Source organism: Equus asinus, chromosome 26, assembly GCF_041296235.1.
Source record: "Equus asinus isolate D_3611 breed Donkey chromosome 26, EquAss-T2T_v2, whole genome shotgun sequence".
Lineage (NCBI taxonomy): Eukaryota > Metazoa > Chordata > Mammalia > Perissodactyla > Equidae > Equus > Equus asinus.
In genome coordinates this window covers 32600459-32628189 of record NC_091815.1, presented here as the reverse complement: position 1 = coordinate 32628189, position 27731 = coordinate 32600459, and the positions used below count along the sequence as shown (strand labels likewise).

Genomic DNA, 27731 nt, shown 5'->3' with positions numbered 1-27731 from the left:
AGCTGGTTTATGCAGACCAGTGGGTATGAGTTAACCAACTGCCGTGTTTCACCGTCGTTTTAGGATATTACATAATCACCTCAAAACAGTTTTTCACTAACCTTAAAACTTCCCAAAAAACCCCAAACAAAATGGAAACAAACCGTCAGGTCTTCAGTGTGTCCTTCGTGTTAGATGAAAAGCAGGCTCCATATGGGAAGGAGGCTTCTTGCTGTCTGAGTTGGGACTCTTCCTTCAGAATTAAATCTCACGAACAAATCACTTTGGTCCATCAAAACGAGAGTTTCTTCTTGACGGGGAAACTCATGTTTCTGACTTTGTGGGGCTTTTTCTTTCTGACAGAAGGAGGTGTCTGTGTTTTGGTCTCTGCACAGCCAGTATCCTCACCGAGTATTTGCATGTCTGTTCCAGGGGCAGCTGACGGGAGAGGAGGAGGCGGAGGAGAGGGGAGGGGAGAATTCTGACGCCATCATGCAGCGAAGTATCATGTAAGACCCCGCCCTGCCGTCTGACACTCTCCACGTTCTGCTTCTCTCCACGTCTGTGCCTTTTCTCTTTTTTTTCCCCTAATGTTTTAAGATATGCTTTTTTGTGTTTGTTTTTGTTTTTTGGTGAGGAAGATTGGCCCTGCACTAACATCTGTTGCCAATCTTCCTCCTTTTTTTTTTTAACCCTCCCCAAAGCCCCAGTAGATAGCTGTATATCCTAGTTGTGGGTCATTCCACTTCTTCTATGTGGGACGCCACCGCAGCGTGGCTTGATGAGCAGTTTGTAGATCTCTGCCCAGGATCTGAACTGGCAAACCCGGGGCTGCCGAAGCAGAGCAGGCGAACTTAGCCTCTCAGCCACGGGGCTGGCCCCCCTGTGCCTTTTCTTAGAAGAACTCAAATTAGGCTTCAAGTTGGAACTTCCAGGGGTTGAGCAGTGCAGAGAATGGGGAGTGGGATGTGGAAGATGGGTGGTGTATTAACCAAAACGTTTTAGTTGCAAGTTCAGAACCCTAACCCAGTGGTTCTCAATCAGCAGCTGTTTTGGCCCCCAGGGAACTTCCGGCTGTGTCTGGAGACGTTTTTGGTTGTCACAACTAGGGGGAGGAGGGGCCTGCTGTTAGCATCCAGTGGGTAAAAGGCCAGGCATGCTGCTAAGCATCCGAGAGAGAGCACAGGACAGCCCCCCACGACAAAGAACCATCTGGCCTACGAATCAGCAGTGCCTAGCTTGAGAAACCCTCCACCAAGGCTTCAGGAAAAAGGAGGGAGAATGACTTGGCTTGCATAGTTGAAACCTTCTGGAGTTAATGGCCTCAGGCTTGGTTGGATCCACTTGTCAAAACTTTGTCACTGGGAGTCTGTCTCCATCTCAGGCACTCTGACAGGCTCTCTCCCTTGGGCTTGTGGCCCCTGGAGTTAGCAATCCCAGTGGAAGAGGGTGCCTCTCTCTGAGCCGTCCCAACAATATCTAGGGTCAAGTTTCATGGGCCCAGCTTGGGCCACATGCCTGTCCCTGAAGCAGCCACTGGAGCCACAGGCCTGCAGTGCTCTGATTGGCCAGGCCTGGGGCACGTGCCCACCCTTGTCACAAGTACGGAGGGAATTTGGAGGAAGGGACATCCCAGGAGGAAAGTGGAGGGCTGTTCCCAAGGAGGGAGCGGATTCTAGACTGACCCAGACAGGGACATCCACCACGGAGACCTGGGAGATGGTGGCTCAGGGATCCCAGGCTGTGTTTTCCTCCTGTGATGAGAAATCTGGGCTGGTAGCACTTTTGATAGCTCTGTCCCTTGCTTTGCTTTATTTTTTTATCTTTTAAATATTAAGGAAACTTTTTATTTTGGAATTATTTTTTCTTTTGAGGAAGATCAGCCCTGAGCTAACATCTGCTGCCAGTCCTCCTTTTTTTTTGCTGAGGAAGACTGGCCCTGAGCTAACATCCATGCCCATCTTCCTCTACTTTATATGTCGGACGCCTCCCACAGCGTGGCTTGCCAAGTGGTGCCATGTCCACACCCGGGATCCGAACCGGCGAACCCCAGGCTGCCAAAGCGGAACATGTGAACTTAACCGTTGCGCCACTGGGCTGGCCCCTGGAATAATTTTAGAAGTACGAAAAAATTGTAAAGTTAGTACAGAGAGTCCCTGGATCCCCCTCACCCGGTTTCCGTGGTCCACCTCTCACATTCCTGTGGTCCCTTTGTCACAGTAAGGAACCAACGCTGGCACGTCGCTATTAACTAGACTTCATGCTTGGTTCAGATTTCACCAGTTTACCTGTTAATGTCCTCTTCTGTGTCAGGATCCAGTCCAGGATACATGTCGCCTGTAGTTGTGTCTCCTCTGGGTGACAGTTTCTCAGACGTTCTCTGCTTTTTTTTATGCCCTTGACAGTCTTGAGGAGTACTGGCCTGGGATCCTGGAGACCATCCCCTGGTTCATTGTGTCTGATGTTGTTCTCACGGTGGGAGTGGGGTGGCGGGAACGAGGTGATGGAGCCTCTCGCTGCCTTGTATCGGGGTGACGGCCCAGAACGGCACAGGCGATGCTGACATCGCTCACTTGGTCAGGGGTGTGGCCAGGCCTGCGCACCCTCAGATTCCCATTTTTCCCGCTCAGTCCTCAGTTCCCTGGAAGCCAGCCACGGATCTAGCCAGTCTCAAGTGGAGCGAGGGCACCTTGCGTTCTTTATCTTTCTCAGAGCACTTACTGCCTCCTGACGTTTTATATCCAGCTCTGTAGTATTTGGCTCCTCCACCAGAGTGTCGGCCCCTCGTGGGGGACTTTGTGTGTCTCGTCTCTGCCGAGTCCCTAGACCCACAGCAGGCCCTGGCACGTAGTAAGGGCTTAGTTAATACTTGCTGAATGAAAGTTGGGATGTGTCATCTCTCTCAGGTGAGTCCTGGCAGAAAAATAAGCAGAGTGTTGCCTCCTCTGTCTGAGCCTTAGTTTCCTTATCGGCCAAGGGGGTTGTTTCAAATCCTCTGTTTCACGCTGGGATGGGAATGGGCGTCGGAGCTGTAGCATACAGCATGGAGCAGAGGGGTTATTGGTGCTGTCGTCATTCCTTTTTTCCCCCCTCCTCTGCTCCTCCAGGTCATTTTTCCACCCCAAGAAAGAGGGCAAAGCAAAGAAGCCAGAGAAGGAAGCGTCCAACGGCATCAGAGAGACGGAACCCCCTCCAAAGTACGTGATGGGCTAGGATGTGGTGAATTTGTTCCTTCATTACAGGACTCCCTTGGCGGCCCAGGTGTTACAAACCTAGCTCAGAATGTCTCGGGGCCCCAAAGGGAAATTTTGACTCCAGTAACTGGGAAGTCCAAAGGTAGTCCAGCTTCAGGCATAGCTGGATCCAGGGCCTCAGAGTTTGACATGTCTTGGCTTCATTCTGGAGCAGACTTTCTTCAGGAGACAGAGAAGCTGGCCACGGGCCGCATCTTGATGCCGGCTCATCTAAGTCAAAGTAAGCATTGTTCTCTCCTCCGGCATCCACATCACAAGTTCCCAGGAAGACCCTGCTTGGGTCACATGATCACTCTGGATTAGTCAGCTTGCCAGAGCCTGGACTTGACCTGGATTTAGTTCACATCCCCCATTTGGGACCCTGGGCAACTAACTTCACTTTCTGTGCCCCAGTTTCCTCATATATAACAGGGTGTCATAGTCTGTATCAGGTTTCTGTGTGGGTTCCATGAATTGACACATACACGACCTGGGGGACAGTGCCTGGAGCATAAAAGGCGCTCACTCTGTGCTAAGAATCAAGTCGAGATTTCCTTCAACACTCTTGATTTGCACGTCTGCCCCTTTTGTGTGTACATTGCTATGTGTACATGCGTGTGTAGTTTTATTTTCTGTGATATATTTTAATTTTTTTAAAAATACAGACCATGCCGTGTCTCTCATTCCTCAGCTTGCTTTCTTCAGCGCCATTATTAGAGATTTTTTCCATTCACAGTCACAAGACTATCTGATCCCTTTTACCTTCTGCCTTGGGTTCCATTTTAGATACATATTGGAGAAATTATTTAACATTTCCCTATGATGGATATTTAGGTTGCCTCCAAGTTGTGGCCGAAGCAATCTATGCTGCAATAAATTGTCCAAACATGTGTCTCCTTAGACACGTGTGCAGATATTTTTTTCTAGCATAGATACCCCTCTGTATAATTGTACGTGCTAATTGTTAATACGTTAACTCAGAATAGTAGGTAAAATAAAAATGTGAAGTCCTTCCAGTATTCACTCCCCAGAGCAACTACTTTTACCAGTTTGAAGTATATTCTTCCACACGTTTTCTCCTGTGTATATAAACATACGTGCAACTAACCCGGTTATTGACACAGAATTGGTGCTCAATGAATGTTGGTTGAATGAATACGTGTTTCCCATCCTTATGTATTAGATAGCAGGTCCTCTTCATTTTGGACTCTATTCTATCTGAAGTAGCTGGCCTATGCCTGACATATAACATATACTCAATATCACCCACCTTTACTTTTAAATAACAAAACCAGGATTGTTATATATGCCAGTTGCATATATACAGAGGCAAACATATTTTTTCCGTTCATTGAGTCGTGTGTACATATTCATTTATTCAGCAGCTGTCTGGTGAGCATCCTCTGTACCGGGCACCGTTGTAGGCCTGGGGGTTTTGCAGTGAACAGAATCAACAGCAACTCCTCTCCCAGAGCCGACAGCCTGCTGCGTTCTTCCCACAAGAAAAGTCTTAGAGCCCCCATGCTTCGTATAGACCCGTTTTCTTCTTTGTACCGATGTTGGGTCACAGGGATGCGCCTCCCTGACCTGATGAGGGCGTTGTTCCTATACCTGTTGGTCTCTCTGTCCCGACGCTGCCCTCTGAGGGCAGAAACCCGTGGACTCAGCCATGCTCTCAGCATCTTCAGCGACCTCCATCGGCACGCACGCTGCGCTGTGCTTTGACGGTCTCTGGTCCTCTGAGACTGGGGGCTCCTCCTCAGAGCCACGTCAGGGGAGGCGTAGGGCTGCCTTAGCAGCAACCGAAGTCACAGTGACGTAGTTAACTAGGAGCTGCCTCTTTCTCATGGGATTCTGAGCTGTCGAGCCAGCGTCGGGCAGGTCGGAGGCTTGGTACCGCTGGGGTGTCCTGAGACCCGGGCTCCCCACCCCGCTTCCCACCCAGGCCCTGCCGTGCCCTCCCCTGCGTCATCAGAGTGGGGCAGCAAGTCTGAGTGACGGGTAAGACAGCATGAGGGCATCAACCCAAAGCAAGTTGCATGTGTCAGTCCTGGCCGCTCGCAGTCTATTGGTCATGTGACCACTGCTCACTGCAGGGGAGGCTGGGAAGTCCCCAGCCGAGGGCCTTGTACCTAGTTAAAACTCAGGGGCTTGTAGGACTAAAAGAAAGAGGATCTTCAAATGGATATCGGAGTCCAGCTTCTGCCCTACGTGGGGCTTCCACTTGTTTCTCAGCATTGCCCTTTGCATGTGGGCACATTGGAGGCCTCCAGAGATGTGTGATGGATGGATGGATGATTAAGAGTATATGCCAAGGAGGACCTTAGAACATGTTCACTGACTGCTTCAAAGGAAAGGAAGAGAATGAAACAAGGAAGAAGCTGCAGTGTTGGGGGCAGTGTCCCTACTGCCTGCTGGAACACCCCCATTTCCCCACCTTCCAGGGTGGCGCTGAAGGAGCGGAATGGAGTGGTGCCCGAGGGCGACTCTCCAGTGAAGAGGCCAGGGAGGAAGGCAGCCCGGGTCCTGGGCAGCGAAGGGGAGGAGGAGGACGAGGCCCTCACGTCCCCCAAAGACCAGGTAGGTCCCTGTCAGCCTGCGCATTTTTACCCAAAGAAAGCATCTTCCCGTTAACCTCTGGAACTGATGCAGCGGCTGCTCAGGAGAACGCTGGACATGTGCCCCAGGAGGCGGCGGAGGTCGGGGCTGTGCCCTGGGCCAGTGCATGGCCTGATCTGTGTGGTCCCAGCAGGTCTGGGGCAGGCCCCTGGGCCTCAGCTGCCTCCCGTCACATGCAGCTCCCAGCAGCACCTGCCTCACAGGGTGGCTGTGGCGATGAAGGGGTCAGTTCACACACAGATCTGAGAATAACGCCTGACGGGAAGGAAGGGCTCAAAAGTACTTCCAGCACCGGGGCTGCCCAGTGGCGTCGTGGTTGGGTTTGCGTTCTCCGCTTTGGCAGCCTGGAGTTTGTGGGTTCAGATCCTGGGCATGGATCTACACACCATTCATCAGGCCATGCTGTGGCAGCACCCCACATACAAAATAGAGGAAGATTGGCACAGACGTTAGCTCAGCAACAATCTTCCTCAAGCGCAAAGAGGAAGATTGGCAGTAAATGTTATCTCAGGGCCAATCTTCCTCACCAAAAAACAAACAAACAAAAAAACCACCATAGCAAACTTCCAGCCTCTCCTGTTGTCAGAGGGCCTTTCATCTTCTTCAAGCATACAGGTTCACTTCTTTTTATTTGAGTCATTTGGTGCCTGTCCATTGCTCTGTGGAGAACATCCACAGGGCAGCCGCTCAGTCTATCAGGGGTGAAGTCAGATCCTGTCTCCCCCGCTGCGTTACAGCTCAGGCCAAAGCCGGTCCGTACTGGGACCCACGAGGCCCCTCGAGAGCCGCCCCTTCCTCCTCACCTGCGCCTCCTCCCTGGCTGCCCCTGCCCCCGTGTCTCACACACACCAAGTGGGCCTCTTGCTCTTTCACCTGCCTCAGCCTCTTTGCCCGGAGCGTGCTTATGGCCCGGTCCCTCACTTGCTTCAGGGCTTTGCCCAAAAGCCACCTCAGAGAGACCCCCCCTCACTGCTTGTGTTAGTTTCCCACTTGCTGCCTTAACGATTCGCCACAAACTTCGGGGCTTGAAACAGCAGAAGTTCCTTATCTTACAGTTCTGCAGACCAGAAGTCTGGCATGCGTCTCCCGGGGCCAAATCAGAGTGTGGGCTGCGTTCCTTCTGGAGGCTCCAGGGGAGAATCCATTTCCCTGCCTTTTCCAGCCTCCAGACACCACCTTTTCTCCACTTTCAGAGAGGCACTGCTGTGCCCTTCTCTCTCTCTGCCTCCCTCTTCCACTTCTAAGGGCCCTGTGAGCGCCCTGGGCCCACGTGGGTGAGCCAGGCTAACCACCTGTCTGAAGGGTGGCTGATGAATGACCTTAATTCCCCTGCAGCTGTAATTGCCCTTTGCTGTGTCACGAACGTAGTCCCGGGGGCCGGGGACTAGGACAGAGGTGGCTTCAGGAGCTGGGACTCCGCCTAGAGGCTGCTAGGGAGCCATGGGAGGGTTTGACAGGAGGGGGACAGAGGTAGCTTTGGGTCCTGAGCAGCCTTCGGAACATCCCTCTGGGGCCTGTACCCATCAGGGTTCACGCAGGAGATGGAAACCACGCAAGCGATCTGAACAGAGGGGATTTATATGGAGCTGTCAGCTGGGCCTGCAGCTCGTAACTAGGTAACTGAAGGGATCAAGAGAGAGCTCTCCACCCCAGGGCTGTGGAGCTGAAATTCAGACCGTGGTGAGATGCTGGCTGGTGGGTGCTGGGGTCTCTGAGCTTGGAAGTACATAGGACTCAGGTCTTTGAGGAGCAGGTGCTGGGCTGAGGGTGCTGGTGGTGCTGGGGTCTCTGATGGCGCACCACCTAGCACCCTGCGAGTACTGGAAATACCGTCAATTGGTTCCAGCTCGCGCAGGCCCTCCAGCGCCCCGTGTTGGCGCTGCCTGACACAGCTGGCTGCCGGAGCGGGAAAGGGGTCTGCAGGGTCCTGGCGTCACAAGAGACCGTGGGCAGGGTGGGCTTGGAGCCAAGGGGCAATGGCTTAATGACCGGCACAGGGCCTGTAAGAAGGTGAGTTAGCGCTTGGAACCAAGACACAAATAACAGTGGCTTAAGCGAGGTGGGAATTTATTTCTCTCTGATAAGCAAAACAGTCCAGGATTAGTGTGGTCGTCTCAGCGTCAGAGAGCCAGGTGCTTCTAGACTGTTCCTCGCTATTCCTGGATGCCCTTGTCCCAGATGCCAGTGGGAAGAGGAGGGACTCCACTTGCCTTTAAGTGAGTGTTAGTAACCGAGGGAAGCGGGCGTCGTTTCCCCTTACGTGGCCTCGTGGGGAACTGAGGCTCACGGCCACGCCAGCTGCAAGGGAGGCTGGGAAGTGCCCTCTCTAGTTGGGCCATGATCTGCCTAGCGAAAAATCAAAGATTCCGTTACTTTAGAAAAAAGAGAGTTGTTATTGGTGTCTGTAATGGGGAGACTCTGGGACCATGAAACTACTCCGGATGTGGGGGGATGGCTCAGGTGGGAGAGGATGAGGCCCGCGCTGGGGGAGTCTCTCCTTATTCCCAGCTGTGAGGGAAAGGGGATAGCTGACTGCTCCCTCCGTCCTCCCCTCCCTCCATGATTTCTCTCTCTTCCCCCTTCCAGAAGCCTGCCCCGGACTCTCCGAAAGTCTCCCCTCCCAGTCCCGAGAGCACCCCTGCCCTCTGCAGCGCCTCTCCTGCACGCGTCTCCCTGTCAGGGATCCCGAAGCGCCGCACAGGTGAGGACCCACAGGCCCCTGCCCTTCCAGTGCCCTTCTGTGTCCATGCTTGGATTTCTGCATCACTCGGCCATCCTTGTGACAGCTCGCATCTCAGCGCTGTGATCAAGAGCGTGGCTCCACCATCCACTGGCTGTGTAACCTCGGGCAGATGATCTACCTTCTCTGAGCTTTGGTCTCCCTCTGCAAACAGAGATGATGATAATTACAGTACTTATGGCACAGAGATGTGGGAAGGATGCAAAGCGAATACGTGTAAAGTGCTTGGAACGGGGCCCAGCCCATAGTAAGGGCTCTGTACGTGTTGGTTATTGTAACTGTGGTTGTGTACAGTCGTGGAGGCAGCCTGGCTCTCTGTGGGGGCATGGGAGAGGGGCCAGTAGTCAAGGAGACTTCTAGAAGGGAGGTTAACGAATCTGAGCCCTGAAGGGCAGGGAAGGGCGAGCAGAGAATGAGGAGAGAAGGGAGCTCCAGGCAGGGGGAGAGGAAGAGCGGAGGAGGCCCTTCGGAGCTGCTGATGGCGTGGTGTGCTGGTGCTTAGAGCCAAGGGCTGGGGACAAGAAGTGATCAGACTGGAGAAGGTCGGGGAAGCCAGCCTGAGGAGCGGCACCTCTGTCCCCAGGGGAGTTGGCAAGGGTTTGTGCAGGAGAGGGCCAGGTCAGAGAGACCCACACGTAACGCAGGGTGATGGGGCCCGCCGAGCGCCTGAAACATGGCAGATGTGACAGGAACTGAATTTTTAATGTTATATCATCGTAGTTAAATGTAAACTCGAAAGCTGATGCTCCTCGTATATTTGGAACAACTTAGATATGTGAATCGACTTTCAGCGGTAGATCCTATGAAATCTAAACACAGATCGAGGACTTCTGATGAACATTTAGCACACAACTGAGATGTGCTGGAAGTGCCTTGGATTTTGAAGACTTAGTGTGGAAAAAAGAATGTTAATGATTTATTTTAATAATGAAAACATGTTGGCATCAGACAAGTTTGGATATTTTGGGTCAAGTAAACTATGTATTAACACTAAGTTCACTCCTTTTTTCCCTTTTCTCAGTGTAGCTACTAGAAAGGTTAAGATTACATGTGTGGCTCACCGTAAACAGGTTTCCCCCACTATCTGAAAATAGAGCGTTCCTAGGAACCCTAAAAATAACCTAGCAAATCATACCAAATAACCTAGATAGTGTAGACGCAGAGAGCGCTAACGGATAGTAAAAGTGGAGTGGTGTTATAAATACACGACCCGTAGAAAGTAGAAATAATGTGTGTGCCCTGTAGTTTCACTCAGCAGAGTCAGGAAGACGGCGAGCACACGGGAAGGCTGAGGGGTGCTGGTGATGATGGGGTGTTAGTTAAGTGAGTTTTTGGATGGGGCCAGCCCGGTGGTATGGCAGTTAAGTTTGTGCGCTCTGCTTCAGTGGCCTGGGGTTCACAGATTCGGATCCCAGGTGTGGACCTAGCATTGCTCATCATGCCACACTGTGGTGGCATCCCACATAAAATAGAGAAAGATGGGCACAGATGTTAGCTCAGCAACAATCTTCCTCAGCAAAAAAAGAAAGATTGGCAACAGATGTTAGCTCAGGGCCAATCTTCCTCACCAAAAGAAAAAGAAAGTAAGAAAAAGTGAGTTGTTGGAAGTTGGGGTGGCAGGAGGTACAGGAGACGGGTGTAGGAGAGAGAGGCAGAGAGTCGTCTGTTAACATCTCATCATCGTCTGAATCCATCAGGGCAGGCAGGTCACTAACGTCTTCGCCTTCTTCTCTGCCTCCCTCCATGTGGAAGGTTGAGGTTCATCGTGTCAGTGGCTGATGGAGGGCTTGAAATACGACAGTGTGGGTGACTGCTTAGCTTCTGTAATGGCTCCCTGCAAAACCGACGCTGAACACTATTTTCGCTTTTTTTGTAAAAGCAGAAGTCCTTGGATTTCTTTCCTTTAGTGAATGTAGGTCTTTGGTAAAAGCGAAGCCGTGTACAGTGAGCTTTTGGATAGCGGGGGAAACCTGTGTTTCCGTTGGCTGGTGCTGGTGTAAGAAATACCAGAGGTAACAGGGTGCTGTGGGGGCTCAGAGTTGAGCAACCCCGGGGGAGGTGCCGTCGCAGCCGAGGCATGGGAATGGGTCCGGGTTGGCTGTGTTGAGACAGGGCGGGTGGGAGGTGTTGCAGCCGAGAACAGCGTGTGCAAAGGCCTCGAGGTGGGAGCAACCTGGCAGGTGTGGGGAATCCCGTGCACTTCAGTGTTTCTGGACGATAAAATGTGATTTGAGGAGTAGAGAGAGTTTGAGGATAGTGCATGGTGAGAGAGGAGCTAGAGGGGAGAGTGGGGGCTGCCTCCCAAAGGGCCGTGCAGGCTAGATGAAGAGCTGAGGTTTTGCCGTGGGGAACCATGGGGGGCTGTGCACTGGAAGGGACGGCTCAGTCCTGCAGGAGAGGTGGTCACGATGAAATACCCGAGTGGCTCAGGGCGTGCTGGCTGCTCGGGGCTGACGCCAAGATTGGCTCTGGAGGTGTGTGTCAGGGAATCCTTCTTAGAGGAAGTGACATCTGAGCTATATCCCAAAGGGCCGCTACACAGCATGTGCAGAGGCCCAGAGGTGTGACACAGTTTGGTGTGTGGGAACGACAGCGATTCAGTACTGTTGGAGAATAAACTTGGTTATGTGGCTTGGGAAGAGTTAGAATTAGAAGGTCTGGTGGAGAGAGATCAGGTAGGACAGGGTAGGTATCAAATGGCCTTATCCTGGCGTGGGGCCTGGGGAAATGGGGGAGGCCTCTGAGGAGGGGAGGGACAGTGCCAGCCACGGCTGGTAGAAGGTCCTCGGGGCCGGGAGCCCAGGGAGAAGGTGAGAGATGACGATGGAAGTGGTCACAGCAATTCCTTGCCGTGTGTTCGTTTCTCAGTTTGGAGTCTTCTAGAAGCAGGCTCTGAAGTTCTGAAATAAGGATTCAAGTGCAAGTTGCTTCTTCAGGGGGCGCAGAGAACACAGACAGTGCTTGGGGAAGGGCAGGCAGCCGGTGATAGGTGTGTTGTCAGGCCAGCCACGGCAGGGGCAGCTGGAGCCTAATTCTCTGAGGAAGCCCCGGGAATCAGCGTAAGAGTGTGCCTCAGAATTATCGATCTGAGATGCGAGGAGAGGGGCGTCTGTGCATCAGCTCCCAGCAGTCACTGGGTGAGGCTACTCCCCGGGCCTGTTGACCTAGAAAAGCTGGGACACACGTTGATGGTGAGATCTTAGGGATGTAGGCCAGGCACTGAAAGCATCTGCTAGACTCGGGTCCTGGGTGGAGCACGTTTCGTCATAGCTTGCTTCCGGGGATTGTTTCCATTCTGCTGATGTGGGAGAGCAAGGCACAGAGAGATTAAGTAACCTGCCCAAGGTCACACAGCCGAGAGAAAGCAGAGCTGGAAGGATGAGGCCTGCCTTGGGGTGGAAGGGGAGGGGGCCCAGAGCCTTCTCAGAGGCCCCATCATCTGTGGGCCTGAGCTCACTGAGGTGGGGGCAGGGAGGCCAGCCAGTCAGCCACACCAAGCCCTTTGCCTTCCCAGCTCGGAAGCAGCTTCCTAAACGGGCGATTCAGGATGTCCTGGAAGATCAGAGCGAGGACGAGGACAGGGAAGCCAAGAGGAAGAAGGAGGAAGACGGTGAGGCACCAGGCCGAGAGCTGTGTGTGCATTGTGTGCATGTGTGTGTTGGGGGAGGGGGGCATCTGGAAGTGTGGGGGCCTGTCTGAGAGGACAGGAGGTTAGGACTCCACTGATGGATGCCTGTGTCCGGGAATCCGGACGTGGCCGTCAGAATCCCCCACACCGACACAGGAATTTTTGTATGTAAGCGTTTGGGAATGCATTTTCTTAGCCATCTTGATTCAGCCATCATAATTCATATGTAGTTTCCAAAGTTTATCTTCTATTTTTATGTTTATTTTATGGAAAGTATTCTCCTCTAGATGGTTTCTTTTTCCTTATCCATTTTCCCAGAAAGCAGAGGTTCCCAAACTTTCACAGCATTCTTAGCATCCTAGTAATTTTTCCTGGCACCCCAGGCCAATACTGCAAGAGTTCTGTTTAAGTAATTATATTATGTCCGAACAACTGTTCATGTTCCAGCAACTTGGGTGTTTTGAGAAAACAATACTCATACACTGAAGGAAAAATAATATTCTTTTTCTTCAATAATCACAATTACTTCCTAGTAGGATGTCTCCTGGGCACTGCTCACTGTCTCAGACTTGGGAATCCCGGTGAAGACTGCCACCCCATTTCCTGTTCCACGTTGATTTATGGGCAGTACTTGGTTCTTAGCACAGGCCACCACAGAAAACCCAGCTTTGCAGGAATATGGTGTTGGGGATTGCAAGGAATAGGATCTAATACTGAAAACTAAGACCTTGAGCTGGGAGTTCATACAGTGTCCAACAGATGTCCCCAGTTTCCCTTGAGGAGTGTGAAAGATCCTGCTGGTCCCTGGGAATTCCCCTCTTGGTGCACGCATGCTCCGGCCCATTGATCGCTGGGGGCCAGTATGAGGTCCGAGCCGTTGCCACTGCCCATTTGCTTAATGAAAAGTCCTCCTTAGGCTCAGTTTTCCCAGGGCAGATTTGAATTTGGTCGACATGTGATTTCCCATTGGTGGTTTTTAGTCAGTAGCAAATTTTGCTGTGAATCCTGCCGTTTTAGCCATTGTCGGGGTCTGGGGGCCTGGAGGCCTGGGGGTGGGTGGCTTCTTTCCAAGGCGAATTTTCCCCAAGTAGTTTATGCAGTTTTTGTTGTTACCCTAGACGTATGATTTTTTTCAGTTACTTAAAAAATTTTTTTATTTTGATCTATAACAAGTTATTTGCATTTCGAACCCTTTCTGATTCTGTTTTGCGATGAATAATTCTAAAATCATAGTTCGCAAGAAAAGACAGGCCGTTTGTGTCTATTTCTCAGCTGCACTGGTGAGCAATGGGGTTGGACTTCCTCAGAGGTCCCCGCCCTGCTTGGGGTTGGCCAGGAGCGTGTTCTCACACCTCCCATCACCTTGCAGACACATGTGATTGGCACAGGAAAGAGCACATGGGGGCGGGATGTCTTGGGAGTTGAGATGTCCCTGGGAGCCATCTGACTTTTCTGTCTGTCATCAGAAGCAGAGACCCCGACAGAAAGCCTCACAGAGCCTGAAGTGGCCAAAAGGAAGGAAGTAGAAGAGAAGGACCGGCCCACGACGCCCCCAGAGCTCCCAGAGAACTCCAGTGAGTTCTTGATCCTCTTCCTCTCTGCAGCCCCATCTCCTTGGGTTTGGCTTCAGACATCATTGGAGGACAGTTACTAAGATACAGGTTCTCAAATGTGTTGTTTAAATGTGAATTCTGGAGGAATCACAGGTTATATTATTATTATTTTTTTCTTTTTTTTGCTGAGGAAGATTTGCCCTGAGCTAACATTTGTTGCCAGTCTTCCTCTTTTTGTACGTGAGCCGCCAGCACAGCATGGCCACTGACAGACGAGCAGTGTAGGTCTGCACCCAGAAACCGAACCCTAGCTGCAGAAGCGGAGCACGCCGAATTTAACCACTAGGCCTCTGGGGCTGGCCCTATTACTATTGTTTTTATTGTTAATATTTTCCTCCATCCAAGTGGGGAAAAAAAGAAAGAGCCAGTCATCTTCCAACAAAATGTTTTTATCTTTCAGAAATCACAGGTTGTAAGTGTTATTAACTGAGCAGTAATTTAGTAGGTTAGACGGCCAGGCTGAGTTAGGGGCTTTTCGAGGTAAAGGGACCTTCCCAGGCCACAGAACAGCGCCTGCAGTCGGGTGTCCGTGAGACTCCTCTGTCGTGAACAGCACTGTGGGGACATTTTTAGGATACCGACCCGTATTTGATTTTCCGCCGCTGCAGGAGAAATGGGAACATTTTCTTCTAATCGTGCTGAGATTTCTTCTTACCACTATTTATTTGTGAGTCTCCAATTTCAGGCCAAATGCTGGAATTCCATTAGTCACTACTGATGAAAAAGCGTTAGGCCTGAGAGGCTCAAAACTTACAGAAAGGAACAGGGTGGAATTGGTTCTGTTTTCCATCTGTAGGGTCAAAATGACCTGGGGGTTGAAAATAAAGTCTTAGGGTCGAGAGCATTTGTGCACCATCTGATGTCTCTGCTTAAAAGCAGAGGCCCCGACGGACAGCGTTGCCGAGCCTGAGGGGGCCGTGAAGCAGGAGCCGCAGGAGGACCAGCCTCAGCCTCCTCCCAGAGCCCCCAAGACGCTCAGCAGCTTCTTCGGTGAGTTTCTGCTCGCCCCGCTCCCCAGGGCCGTGCAGGGCAAGGTGAGTGGGTCTTTCTGCAGAGAGCGCTAAGTCCCCGGGGCACGGGTTAGAAGGTCTGACCCGTCTCTCCTGGCTCATCGCCCCTCTCCCCGAGCATCCGGGCTGTGCTGGGGGGAGAGCGGGAGGCAGAGGGCGATCGTCAGGAGGAGAAAAGACCCACAACTTCCTGGCTTCATTCGCAGCCCCCCGGAAGCCTGCAGTCAAAAAAGAAGTGAAAGAAGAGGAGGGGTCCGGTGCCCCGAGAAAGGAGGAGACCAAGGGGTGAGTCAGTCTTTGCTGTCGAGTAGAGAGGAAGGACAGTGGATTGAAAAGAATGATGCAGTGAATCCAAAATCTCTTTGATTTTTTTTTAGCCCTCCAAAAATGAGACAGATAATCACAAAAAATTCCTCCAGCTTTCAAATTCTGTGATTAAGGTTTAATTATTCGAATGAAAATGTTTTGGGGATTCTTAACGTCAGTTCTGTACCCCAGTTGAGACCTTATTAGTGAGGTTAAATGGCACCGTTCTGCCGTGTGCCTGTGCTGTAGGAACAGTGAGCTCCTTTCCGTGGACACCTGCCGTGTGTTGGATATGGTGCTGCGGGTTCCTTCTATGCTGTCTTACCTCGTCCCTGCCGTAGTCCCGTGGAGAAAGCAGGTATTTTAGCATTTCACAGACATTGGAACAGTCAGCCCAGAGAGGTTAGGTCAGCTGCCCCCAGTCACACAGGGAGGCAGGGGGACGGTCAGACTTGGGACCCAAGTTCCTCTGATTCCTAAGCCTGTGCTCTTTCTTCAGCAGTGCACCGTCTTGCCTCCTGGGTATGTGTCTGTGCTTATATATTTATAAATAAGTTTCTCTAACAAATCTGTGTCCTACTGTATGTACCTAAAGTTTCATGTCTTGCCTTTTATTTCATGTGATACTATGACCAACTTTTTTTTTTTTTTCCTGAAGGAGATTGGCCCTGAACTAACGTTTGTTGCCAATCTTCCTCTTTTTGCTGAGGAAGGTTTGCCCTGAGCTAACTTCTGTGCCCATCTTCCTCTATTATTTTGTGTGTGGGTCACTGTCACAGCATGGCTGCTGACGAGCAGTGTAGGTTTGCAACCGGGAACTAAACCTGGGCTGCCGAAGTGGAGTGTGCCAGATTTTATTGCTAGGCCACAGGGCTGTCCCCGTGACCGTTTTTCTTACACTATTCCCAGCCTGATCACTCCTCCCTCTCTGATGGCTGCTTCCTGGAGACATGCAACCCTTCAGGGCCTCCCATTTGCTCACCTTTAAAATGGGGACCTAGCAATGACAGACAGCACCCACTTTCACCCACTCTTAACTGTGTGCCAGGCACCAAGCAGTGTGCTTCCGTATCCTCAGGCGTTGGATCCTCACGGCCCCCTGTGTGTAGATCCTGCTGGTACCCCCATTTCACAGATGAGAAGAGTGAGGCCTGGAGGCAGGACCGTATTGTGGGGTGGTCAGAGATCCCGGCTGCCACCACGTGACCTCGGGGAAGCCGCTCAGCCTTCACGCCGGTTTCCTCCTGAGGGTCTGACGCATTAAGACCAAGGTCTGGCCTTGGCCAAGCCCTGCAACTTGCACTCGATACTATTATCATCATTTGATTTCAGTGCCTTGCCTAGGTCACACATGGGGAGTGTGGCAGAGTTGGGCTTCAAGCCAGGCAGTCCGGCCCTCAAACTTCTCACGCTCCACGCTCTGCTTCCTCTTTTGATAATGATAGAAACAACTTTATTAAGCTTCTCGTTAAGTGCTGAGCCCACGCAGCTCAGTGTGCACAGCCCCAGCACACACTTCGTCCCGCTCGGCCACCCACAGCCCTGTCCATGCGTCAGAATCAGCTGAAGCGCTGAAAAAAGTCCGGAGGCTTCTCCCCCGGCCCCAGGCCCCCCTGGTTTTGGTACAGATACAGGCCTGACCTGGAGAGTCGGTGTTTGATAAATGCACCCCACAAAGTGTGCCGAGGAGCGGGAGCCTTCCCCATGATTTCTTACTCAGCCCTCCACACAGCATGTTGCTGTCGGACTCCTGGCAGCTCCACTGGACAGAGGGACACACTGTTCAGAGAGGAGAAGCCGCTTCCTCAGGGTGGCACAGCTGGGCAGGGGTGGAGCAGGGCTTTGCACCAGATGGGTGACTGCAGAGTCTGGACTGTGGTGGCTCTAACAGGGTCAGGGTGCACCATTTCCAGAGGCCTTTATGATGGGGAGCGTTAGAACATACGCTCTGGAGCCCTGCTTCTTACTAGCTGTGTGACTATGGGCGAGATTCTTAACCTCTCTGTGCCCCAGTTTCCTTATCTGCAAAACACGGTTACAAGAGTCCCTTCCTGTAGGGCTGATTGCTAACTGACGCAGTGCTTGTAGCACAGTGCCTGGCACTTGGTGACACCCAGCCACTGTACCCTCCTCCTGCTGCTACACCCAAATGAGTGTGGGAGGGCTTGGCTGAGTGGCCCACAGGGGTCTTTGGCTCTTAGAGTGGACTCTAAAAACCAGTCAGAGCGTGCTGCTTCACTCCAGCTGCACTGACCCCTTCTCTGTTCCTCAGATGTGTCAAGTGTGTCTCTACTTCACTTGCTGTTCCCCCTGCCTGGAATGCTCTTCATTCTGATACCCACTCTGCTCACCCCCTACCTCGTTCTGCCCAAAGGCTCCCCTTAGGCCTTCCCCAACCATCCTCTGAAGGAGCACATCCTCTCCTGCCTTTTCCCTCTACTTGGTTTTATTTTCTTTTCCAAAAAAATTTTTTTTTTTGAGGAAGATTAGCCCTGAGCTAACATCTGCTGCCAATCCTCCTCTTTTTGCTGAGGAAGACTGGCCCTGAGCTAACATCCGTGCCCATCTTCCTCTGCGTTATATGTGGGACACCTACCACAGCATGGCTTTTGCCAAGCAGTGCCATGTCCACACCCGGGATCCGAACTGGTGAACCCCAGGCCGCCGAGAAGTGGAACGTGCGCACTTAACCACTGTGCCACCGGGCTGGCCCTCAAAATATTTTTTAATATCTAAAATTATTTATTTGTTTATATGTTGGGTTTTTTTTGACTCTCCCCCTAGACTGTGAGCTCCAGGTTAGTAAACTTGGTTTTCACTCCCTTCTGTGCCCGTGGGCCTAGGACAGTGCCTGGCGCACAGGAGGCGCTCAGTAAATTGGAGGAATGACTTCTCCTTGACCCAGGCATCTACCCGGTCTCACCTCCCTTCGCCCCAACAGACCCCTGGACCCTCCCAGCTACAATCCTGCCAAGAACAACTACCATCCCGTTGAAGACGCCTGCTGGAAGCCGGGCCAGAAGTGAGCTTCTCCCCCGGGACGGTCTCACTCCAGTCCCTGTCCTGGGGAGGCCCTCTGACCGAGGCCTCAATCGAGGACACTGTCGCGTCTCTCCTTCTGTGTGTTGGGGACGCCATTGGCAGTGTGGAAAGGGACAGGGAGAAAGCCCTGGAGGCGGGCAGGGTCGCGTGCATGCATTTGGGCCTTAGCAGGGCTGGCCCCAGGAGGGTGTGGAGAGGCAGGGGGATGGAGGGACCGCCTGGGATGCACACACTGCCCTCCTGTCTCTTTCCCTTCCCCAGGGTCCCTTATCTGGCGGTGGCCCGGACGTTCGAGAAGATCGAGGAGGTTTCTGCGCGGTAGGTGATGAGGCTGGCTGGGCGGAGCAGGGGCAGGCGGGGCGGGTGCCCTTCCGCTCTGTCCCTTGCTCAGCGGTCTCTGTGCCCTGGGCTGCCTGATCCTTTCCGCGTCTCCTCTTTCGCCTCAGCCTCATGCTCGTGATCATGGACTGCGGGCGTGGCCATGAGAGGGGCTGCCGGTCCTCGCGAGGCCTGGACGGCCCACACCGTCCTTTCTGCCTCGTTCTTTTGGTCAGAGAGGACGGGTGGGTGGGTGCGGGGCAGCCCAGATTCCTGGGTCGGAGAACAGCCTCCACCTGGTGGCAGGGCCCTAATCAACCCTCAGTCATCAGAAGCAACCACACCTTGCCGATGTTCCCCAGTGTCCCTGAGAGGAAATCCGGGTCTGGTTCCGGCGAGAGCCGCTCCGCTCTTGTCCCAGCACTTTCCCCTCGGGGCCCTGCAGTCCCGCCTGCTCTAGGCTGCCCTGGCTCAAGGCTGTGAGGACCGGTCCTGCCCTTGCTGCCCCATCCCCACTCTGTTCCGTCCTCCCCAGCCCAGCGCCCGCCCCCCCGGGGTGTAGTTTATGTCAGCATTGTTGCAGGGCCCACCTTGTCCTGCCTCCTGCTTCCCCCGTCATGCTGTTTCCAGAAGGTCTCTCCATCGTGTGGGTTTCAGCAGATCTCAGCTGGTTTCCCCTGTTCCAGAGTGTTCCTTCACGTTCACGCATCACGTCACTTTCAGTTGCCCCATGTCGGTGGAGCGTTTAGGCTCTAACCAACACTTTCTTCTTATAAACGTGTGTCTTTGTGAACAGGGGAAGAACCTCCCCTGGGGTGTAAACCCCACCATGGAATCGCAGGTCACAGAGGGCACAGGAAGGGCCTTGAATGCCAGGCCGAGGGGCTTGGAGGCCCGCCAGTGGGCAGCTGCAGATGAGGACTGGGTTAGCCAAAGCCCTGCCATGGGGGACAGACAGGTCTGAGAGTGGGATGGGCCCAGCTCTGCTGTGTCCTGGCTGTGTGACTGTGGGCAGGTGGCCTGACCTCTCTGAACTTCTGTCTCTCATGAGTAAAGTGAAGGTCACACATCTCAAGTTTGGAGTGAGAACAGTGAGATGAAAAAGTAACACACAGGGGCCGGCCCGGTGGCGCAGCAGTTAAGTGCGCATGTTCTGCTTCGACGGCCCGGGGTTCCCCGGTTCGGATCCCAGGTGTAGACGTGGTATCGCTTGGCAAGCCATGCTGTGTCAGGCATCCCACATATAAAGTAGAGAAAGATGGGCACGGATATTAGCTCAGGGCCAGTCTTTCTCAGCAAAAAGAGGAGGATTGGCGGCATGTATTAGCCCAGAGCTAATCTTCCTCAAAAAAACCCAAAAAAACAAAAAAAACACAGCGTGGTGTTTAGTTTCAGCAGAAACTGTCAGAAATCACTTAATTCAAGAGAACTGCAGGTGACTCTCCAAACCACATAATCTAAAATCAGAGGGTTTTATAATTTTTGAAAATTTTTTGGAAATCATGTTAGACTTAGAGAAAAATTGCAGAAATGGTACAGAGAGTCCCCGTATACCCGTGACCAGCTTCCCCTGGTGTTAACTTCTTACAGCAGCACAGGCTAGGTACCAAACCAGGACGCTGACAGTAGCGCGCTCTCTCAGGTGATCTGCAGGCTCCATCTGCATTTTGCCAGTTTTCCCGTTTGCATCCTTTCCGCTGGGCCAAGATCCATCCAGCATCCCCCACCCGCACGTTTGGTCATCTGTCTCCTTCGTCTCCTTCATCTCAGACACGTCCACCGTCTGTCTCGGTCCTTCATCACCTCCACGCTGTTGGAGAGTCCAGCGATCTTGTAGAGTGTCTCTGAGCCTGGGTCTGTCTCATGCTTCCTCGGGAATTGATTCGGGTGCTGTGTCTTCCGTCAGGAGGGGCACACAGGTGACGCTCACTCTCTGTCTCCTGCGGGGGCACGTGCTGCCTCCGCTCTCATTCCTGGTTACGTGGCTGCAGGGCGGTCTACCAGGCGTCTTCACTGTGTGGTTGCTATTTTTCCCTTTCCGATTAATAGGTGCCTTGTGGGGATTCTCTCTGAGTCTCTGCAAGGCCCCTATTTCTCCTCAGACTTTGGCCCACTGATTTTAGCATCTGTGTTAGTGTCCTGGGGCTGCCGGAACAAAGAACTGTAAAGTCAGTGGCTGAAAACAGCAGTTTTCCTCTTATGTTTCAGGTGGCCAGAAAGTCCAAAATCAAGATGCGGGCAGGGTCGGTTCCTTCTCGAGGCTCTGAGGAAAGGTGTGGCCCTTGCCTCTCTCCTGGCTTCTGTTGGGTGCCAGTAATCCTTGGCTTGTGGACACATCACTCCAATCTCTGCTTCCATATTCACATTGCCGCCTTCTCTGTGTCTCTCTCTGTGTTTTTTTGGTACAGTCATGCATCACATAACGTTTCGGTCAACAACAGACTACATGTAGGATGGTGGGCCCATAAGATTAGCTCCATGTAGCCTAGGTTTGTGTAAATACTCCCTATGCTATTTGCACAGCGACAAACTTGCCTAATGATGTGTTTCTCGGCATGTATCCCCATTGTTAATCCAGCCACAACTGTATTTTATAAGGACACTCTTACTGTTTTTAGGACTTCCCTAATCTAACATGATCTTATTTTGGTCCTTACCTTAATTATACCTGCTAAGACCCTATTTACAAAGAAGCCCACGTTCTGAGGCTCTGGGTGGACCTGCATTTTGGGGAGATGCAATCCACGTACTGTAGGACCCAGTGTGGGTTTCCCTGTAACAGTTAAGCCTGTGGTGTCTGCCCGGGGTGGTTTAGTGTTTGTCTCATTTCTTCTCCGTTTGTTAATTGGGCCTCTTCTATAAGAAAGACATAGCTTCTCTTTTCATTTAGGCCCTCTGCATCTGAGTGTGTCAACAACAAACCCAGACGTTTTCACCATTTCTACGACACAGACAGAAACATTATCTTACTTTCAGAGGCAGCCCAGCTTGGTGGCTGGGGGCCCGGGTCCTTGAGCAGACGGCCTTGGTTCCCATCTCAGCTTGACACTTCCTAGCTCTGCAACCTTGGGGAAGTTATATAACCTTTCTATGCCTCAGTTTCTTGCTCTGTAAAATAGGAATAGTATTAGTGTCTAGCTTGGAGGGGAGCCATGAGAATTCAGTGAGTTAAAGCACACAGAGTGTCTAAAATCAGCGCCAGGCGCCTCGAAGATGCTACATACGTGTTAGCTACCACTTCTCTGTGGAGGGTCATCTCCGTTTTCACTGTTACTGTCAAGCCGAGTTGCTCTCCCACTGACAGTCTGTGAATGTGCCTGTGGCTCAGGTCACACGCCTGGGCCTGGACTTGAGCTGTTTCCTCTTCTTCTTTCTTGGGTTGCCTTCATCCCCCTCCCCCCGACTTCGACTCTGAAATACCAGGTGGTCCCACCCCTTGCCCTCCTCCAGGCTCCGGATGGTGGAGACGCTGAGCAACTTGCTGCGCTCCGTGGTGGCCCTGTCACCCCCAGACCTGCTCCCCATCCTCTACCTCAGCCTCAACCGCCTTGGGCCACCCCAGCAGGGCCTGGAGCTTGGCATCGGGGACGGCATCCTTCTCAAGGCCGTGGCGCAGGCCACAGGTAAGGGGCTGTGGCGGGAGTTCCAACAGGAGAGGAGAAAGTGGAGGGGTGGGGAGGACCTGAGAGAGGATGGAGAGGGCTCTGAACGGGGAGAGTGGGGGAGAGAGGCCGACAGGGGGAGAACCTAATGGGGCAGATTGGCAGGGGGGTGAGGGGGCAGTGGTTCAGGGGAGGGAGGCCCGGGCCTGCTGTGGGATGGAGAGGAGGGGCTGGGGAAAGATGCCACAGGCAAAGGAGCAGGATTTGGGGGCTGGGATTGAGGGTTGGGCATAGCAGGGGTCCTGACGGACTTCAACCAGTAGACCAGGAGGGGACATGAAGAAAGAACAGAATGTGGGGAGGTCCAGCGACCTGCAGGAGCCGAATCCCAGTGCTTTTGGAGAGGCCGGTGGTGTGGGCGGGGCCGGCCTGCCACAGCCTTGAGTACTGATGTTTATCGTGAGGGTGTTGGGAGCCATGGAAGAATTGTGAGCAGGCGAGGGGCAGGGGCAGTTCTGGACCCATGTGGAAGACAGACGGGAAACCAGGAGGCTGGGGCAAAAGTCGAAGGGCAGGAGGAGCTGGGGCCAGGGCTGTAGAGGGCAGAGGCCCCGAGAGACGGGGGGCAGGAAGGACCTGCTGGGTTTGGGGTCAGTGGGACAGATGAGGTGCAAAGAATGCCCTGCGATCTCACTCGGTGACTCAGTGGATGATGGAGCCATCACCAGGACACAACCCTGGGGAGGGGCAGGCACATTCAGGGGAGGTTTATCCTTTCAGCTTGGGACCAGGTGTGAGCAGCCTGTATCTGTGGGCCATCCAGGAAATTGGGAAATACGTGGGTCTGAAGCTTGGTGGATCTGGATCAAAGGCTGAGATCTGGGAGCCTCAGCTGAGGAGGGGTGATAGACACACTGGCGAGCTCTCATTGGCCCAGAGAGGGTGGTCAGGGAGGATGGGGGTGCTCAGGGTGGAACCTGGGGAACACCAGCATTTAAGGAAGTGGGGGTTCGAGGGTTTTATGAATGGACAGAGTGACTGAGAAAGATTGGCTGGGGGACAGAAAAGAGTTGTGGGCCCTCAGAGCCAGAGATGAGGCTCACATCCTCCGCTCATTCACTCCAGGTGCATCCATTAGGCTCTGACATCATACAGACCCACTGTGAACTGTGTCCGTTAGGAATACTTTCCACAGCAGGCAACAGAAAACCCAACTATGCTGGCTGAAGCAGAGAAGGGTTCTTTTTCTCACGTACTAAGAAGCTGCGAGTAGGCGGCTGCCGATGCTCGTTTCTGTGCCCAGCGGTGCCGTGGGGCTGAGGCCATGTCTATGGTTTTGCGCTTACAGTCGGGGGTGCCCACAGGACCCAGTCTGGACAATAAGTAAGGCAGAACATATCCCACGTGTTTAAATTGTGACTTCAAGGAGACGGAATAACAAAAAAACAAGCAAAGGCCTATTGATCACTGCCAGTGGGTGTTAGTGACCAGCTAGGGGACAGGCAGGGGTCACTTGGCCACCTTCTCTGTCTACACTCGCTCCCCTGGTGACTTCTTCCCACCCCATGGCTTTAAATCCTGTCTATACACCGCCAGCACCACCCCCGTGACATCTCTCCTAGTGTAGACGTGTTCATCCAAAGGCTTACTTTCCTCTGTGTGAACGTCCATTAGGCCTCTTAGACCTGACGTGACTGGAGCAGATATTTAAGGAGCCGTTTCACCCAGTGGGTGAGCATTAGGAAAGGGGAAGTCGAGGGGCACCCCCTGGAGCACGCGTAGCCCAAGAAAATGCATCCGGGCTAGATGGGAGCCACGCAGCAGCCACGCTCCCGCTCCCCTGCTCCCCCGCCGCTCTCTCTGCCCCCCAAGGTCGGCAGCTTGAGTCTGTCCGGGCTGAGGCTGCCGAGAAGGGCGACGTGGGGCTGGTGGCCGAGAGCAGCCGCAGCACGCAGAGGCTCATGCTTCCCCCGCCTGCCCTCACCGCCTCTGGGGTCTTCACCAAGTTCCAGGACATCGCCCGGCTCGCTGGCAGTGCTGTGAGTGGGCAGGGCGGCTCCCCCCAGGGCCCCAGACCCGCCGCTCTGCATCTCGGGGCTCAGAGCCATGCGTGGGGCAAGAAGGCTTCCGGTTAGACTGTGGTGCTGATGGCTTCAGTCCCCCCTGTGGTTCCAGAGCTTCCTTTCCTTCTTGCTGCTCTGGAAGCAGGGGTGGGGGGCCCAAGGGTGGCAGCTCCTAGGCAGCTGGGATGGCTGGGAGGAGGTGGGGGCCCTCCCTTCACCCCCAGCACCAACTGCTCTCTCCGCTCCTCTTCAGTCCACAACCAAGAAGATGGATGTCATCAAAGGCCTCTTTGTTGCCTGCCGCCACTCAGAAGCCCGGTTCATCGCCAGGTGAGTGGGCCCGGGAGGGACCGGCAGCTGGAATCTGCACAGGTGCCCTGACCGCCCTTAGATGAGGACAGTGTGGTGAGGGGCCCAGGTCCTGAAGGCGGGACAAGGAGCATGGGTTTCCTTCCGTGGGCCGGCTCCTGTTCCTGGTACTGCTGCCTGGAGAGGGGTCCTGGAGTAGAGTGCCAGGATTGATCAGTGATGTCTGCCATGGCCTGAGCCAGGCGGGACAGCTCCAGAGCCAGGTGGTTGCCGTGACAGTGAAGACAAAACCATGGACAGCTCACATCGTGGGACATGTTTGGGTGCCCTGCCCCGTGCCCCATGTTTTATCCCGTCAGTTCCTCCCTCCAGCTCTGCAGGGTCGGCCCTGTCAGCCTCTCCCTGTTTACAGAGGGGAGGTGGAGGCACAGGAAGCTTAAGCCTCGTGCCCAAGGTCACTGGCTCAAAGCAAGGCCCGTGCCAGGACAGGTTCTTGACCATCACACCCTGGCACCACCGGGGCAGCTGTGTTCAGGTTCCAGGCCCGGCTCTGCCCCTGCTCGCCCTCCCTGAGTTCGCTGCTTTCTCAAAGGGCAGCTGAGATGAGAGGCCCCTGGTTCTGCTACCAGGAAACCCTGTCATCGTGATTATTACTGGCTGGCCTTGGTTTCCTCATCTGTTAAGTGGGGCTGTGTGATCTCTTGGGTCCCTCCGACTCTGGAGGTTGTTCTGGTTTTGCGGAGAAGGTCTGCAGAAGGTGGAGGTGGGGGAGACGGGAGGAGGCGGAAGCAGGTGTGGAGGGCAAGATGAGGCAGGTGCAGACAAGCCCACGCCCCCTCGCCCGCTCTCTCCCCAGGGCCCTGAGTGGACGGCTGCGCCTCGGGCTGGCAGAGCAGTCGGTGTTGGCCGCCCTGGCCCAGGCCGTGAGCCTCACACCCCCAGGCCAAGGTGAGCCCCCTGTTGGTCCCTGTGCTGCCTCTTCCCTTTCAGAAGTCCACGCCCACCCCTCCCCCACGGGGCTCCCGCCTCCCACTGTCGCTCCAGGCTGCTCTTTGAGGCAAGCGTCCTCAGCAGCCGAGTTTACAACACGCCACCACTGGACCCTGGGGCGGCTGAGGGGATTGAGTCCATCCCAAAGCCTCTTCTGGTGGGTCTTGTCTTAGAATTCCCCCCGGCCGTGGTGGATGCTGGGAAGGGCAAGACACCAGAGGCCAGAAAAACATGGCTGGAGGAGCAAGGCATGATCCTGAAGCAGACGTTCTGGTGAGTTCCAGGGGCCCTGGGCAGAGCGAGAGGGGCCGGGGGAGCCAGAGGGGCAGTGGGCTCAGTGCCAGGGACCAGGGGTGATGTGGGGGGTCAGTGGGCGGGGCATAAGGGGTGATGGGTGATGTGGGGAGGTAGTGGGCAGGGCATGAGGGACCAGGGGTGATGTGGGGGGTCAGTGGGCGGGGCACAAGGGGCTCTGGGTGATGTGGGGGGCAGGGGGTGGGGCATGAGGGTTGATGGGTGATGCGGGGAGGCAGTGAGTGGGGCATGAGGGTCCGGGGTGATGTGGGGGGCAGGGGGCGGGGCATGAGGGGTGATGGGTGATGTGGGAGGGGCCAACGACTGACCAGTTTTACTGACCGTCATGGGCCAGTGATGGAGCACTGGGTGGTGACCTAGACAAGACTGGTGCTGGGGATTGGGATGGTGACAGAGATCAGGAAGGTGGCGAACGGTGAAGGGTCAGTGATGCAGGGACAGGGAGAGGCAGAGACACTGCCAGCAGGGGACAGCAGCAGCATCCAGAGGCTCCTGAGTTCCAGACAGGACTGCACGTGTGGAAAGGCCTTGAGAGACCCTGGGAGGGGCTAGCGACTGACGCACGTGAGGGGTCGTGACAGTCACGGGGAGGATATCCATGGCGTGATGGTGAGGGCTCTAGAGAGAGCCATGTGGAGGGACCTGGCCAGTGGCAAGAGGGTGACTGCCCAGAGAGAGCGTCTTCGGCCAGAGGGCCTGTGAGCAACTCCACAGATAGCCACAGAGCACCCGCTCCAGCCAGGCCCGCCCTGGGTGCTGGGCACACGGCCGTGGGAAAGCCCTGCAGAGCCCCCTGGTCAGGGCAGTGGCCTCAACTCTGCCTGCGCGTGAGGATCCACCAGTGTGGGGATCCACCAACTGTGGCTCTGAAGCCTGCCCCAGGCCCCTTAAATCAGAATCTCTGGAGGCCGAGCCTGGCCTTGAAGAAAGACCTTTATTTTTTTTTAAACGCCCCTGTGGGTGTGTCTGATGTGTAGCCCAGGTGGAGAGTCGCTCGTCTCATGATGACACTGAGGGCTGACGGCAGGCCCAGACCAAGGGAGACAGAGTTGAGTGATGTACAGTGAAATCATGGGAGGACCCTGACAGAGACGGCCAGGGACAGGGTGACGAGAGGAGTCAGGGATGGCGGGAGCAGACCCGGGGACAAGGTGACAGACAGGCAGAGGCGGATCGTGCAGCCACAGAGCAGAATTCTGGAAAGACACCTCCCACCTTGTTCTTGCCCCCTCCCCACTCCAGTGAGGTGCCTGACCTGGACCGGATCGTCCCCGTGCTGCTGGAGCATGGCCTGGAACGCCTCCCGGAGCACTGCAGGCTGAGCCCAGGTACAGGCCTGTCACGGGGCCCTCGGGAGTGTGACCACAGCCTCCCCCTGGGCAGAGCTGGCTCCTGGGCCCTGGGAGCCGAGGGCTGGTCCTCCCAGGCTCCATTCCCTCCTCCTGGCCTTGGCTTCTGCCCTCCAGGGTGGCTGTGAGGGTGCCCACTAGGAGGAGGGCCCCCTCTAAGAGCTGCAGAATCCTCTCCACCAAAACCGAGTCCTGTTCCCTGGTGCGAAGGGCCATTCCTCGTCTCCTTGGAGGTCCTCTTCTGTATTAAACAGGATGCAGTTGAAGCGGCTGTATTGCGATACCCCAGAAGGCAGTGGGTCGGCCCGACAGTCTCTCTCTTGCGTGTCAGAGTGAAAGACAGGCAGGGAGATCACGCGGCTGCACTCAGGGATCCCCAGGGGCCCAAGTTCCTTCCATCTCATCACTTGGTCCTCCCGAGGTTGTCACCCTAAGGTGCATGGTCAGAGATGGCTCACGTCTCTGTTTTAGATTGCAAGAAGAGGGAAAGGGGGAAGGGACGGCCCAATCCCCAGTGATGATGTGAGCCAGACGCGGCACGCGTCACTTCTATGTGCATTTGGAAGTCTGCGTGGTCCTCAGTCCCTGCCACACTCCCTCTCTTGTTTATTGCCT

At 54.2% G+C, this 27731-nt stretch overlaps 1 protein-coding gene across 2 annotated transcripts in view; it reads left to right on the top strand.

Annotated features, from left to right (window-relative positions):
* The window catches only part of LIG1 (DNA ligase 1), a 48903-nt gene that overhangs the window by 8662 nt on the left and 12510 nt on the right, over window positions 1-27731 (top strand). Inside the window, exons 2-17 of one of the 2 annotated variants that reach the window (XM_070498188.1) lie at window positions 412-488; window positions 3087-3176; window positions 5657-5792; window positions 8418-8532; window positions 12086-12181; window positions 13666-13773; window positions 14692-14802; window positions 15029-15107; window positions 18070-18150; window positions 18432-18488; window positions 21939-22111; window positions 23963-24129; window positions 24407-24483; window positions 25319-25410; window positions 25626-25725; window positions 27010-27095. In XM_070498188.1, coding sequence (XP_070354289.1) covers window positions 472-488; window positions 3087-3176; window positions 5657-5792; window positions 8418-8532; window positions 12086-12181; window positions 13666-13773; window positions 14692-14802; window positions 15029-15107; window positions 18070-18150; window positions 18432-18488; window positions 21939-22111; window positions 23963-24129; window positions 24407-24483; window positions 25319-25410; window positions 25626-25725; window positions 27010-27095 — 1585 coding nt within the window. In that variant the 5' untranslated portion in view covers window positions 412-471. Of the gene's footprint in view, window positions 1-411; window positions 489-3086; window positions 3177-5656; window positions 5793-8417; window positions 8533-12085; window positions 12182-13665; window positions 13774-14688; window positions 14803-15028; window positions 15108-18069; window positions 18151-18431; window positions 18489-21938; window positions 22112-23962; window positions 24130-24406; window positions 24484-25318; window positions 25411-25625; window positions 25726-27009; window positions 27096-27731 lie in introns of both variants that reach the window. The other variant, XM_044760240.2, reaches the window with a different exon arrangement.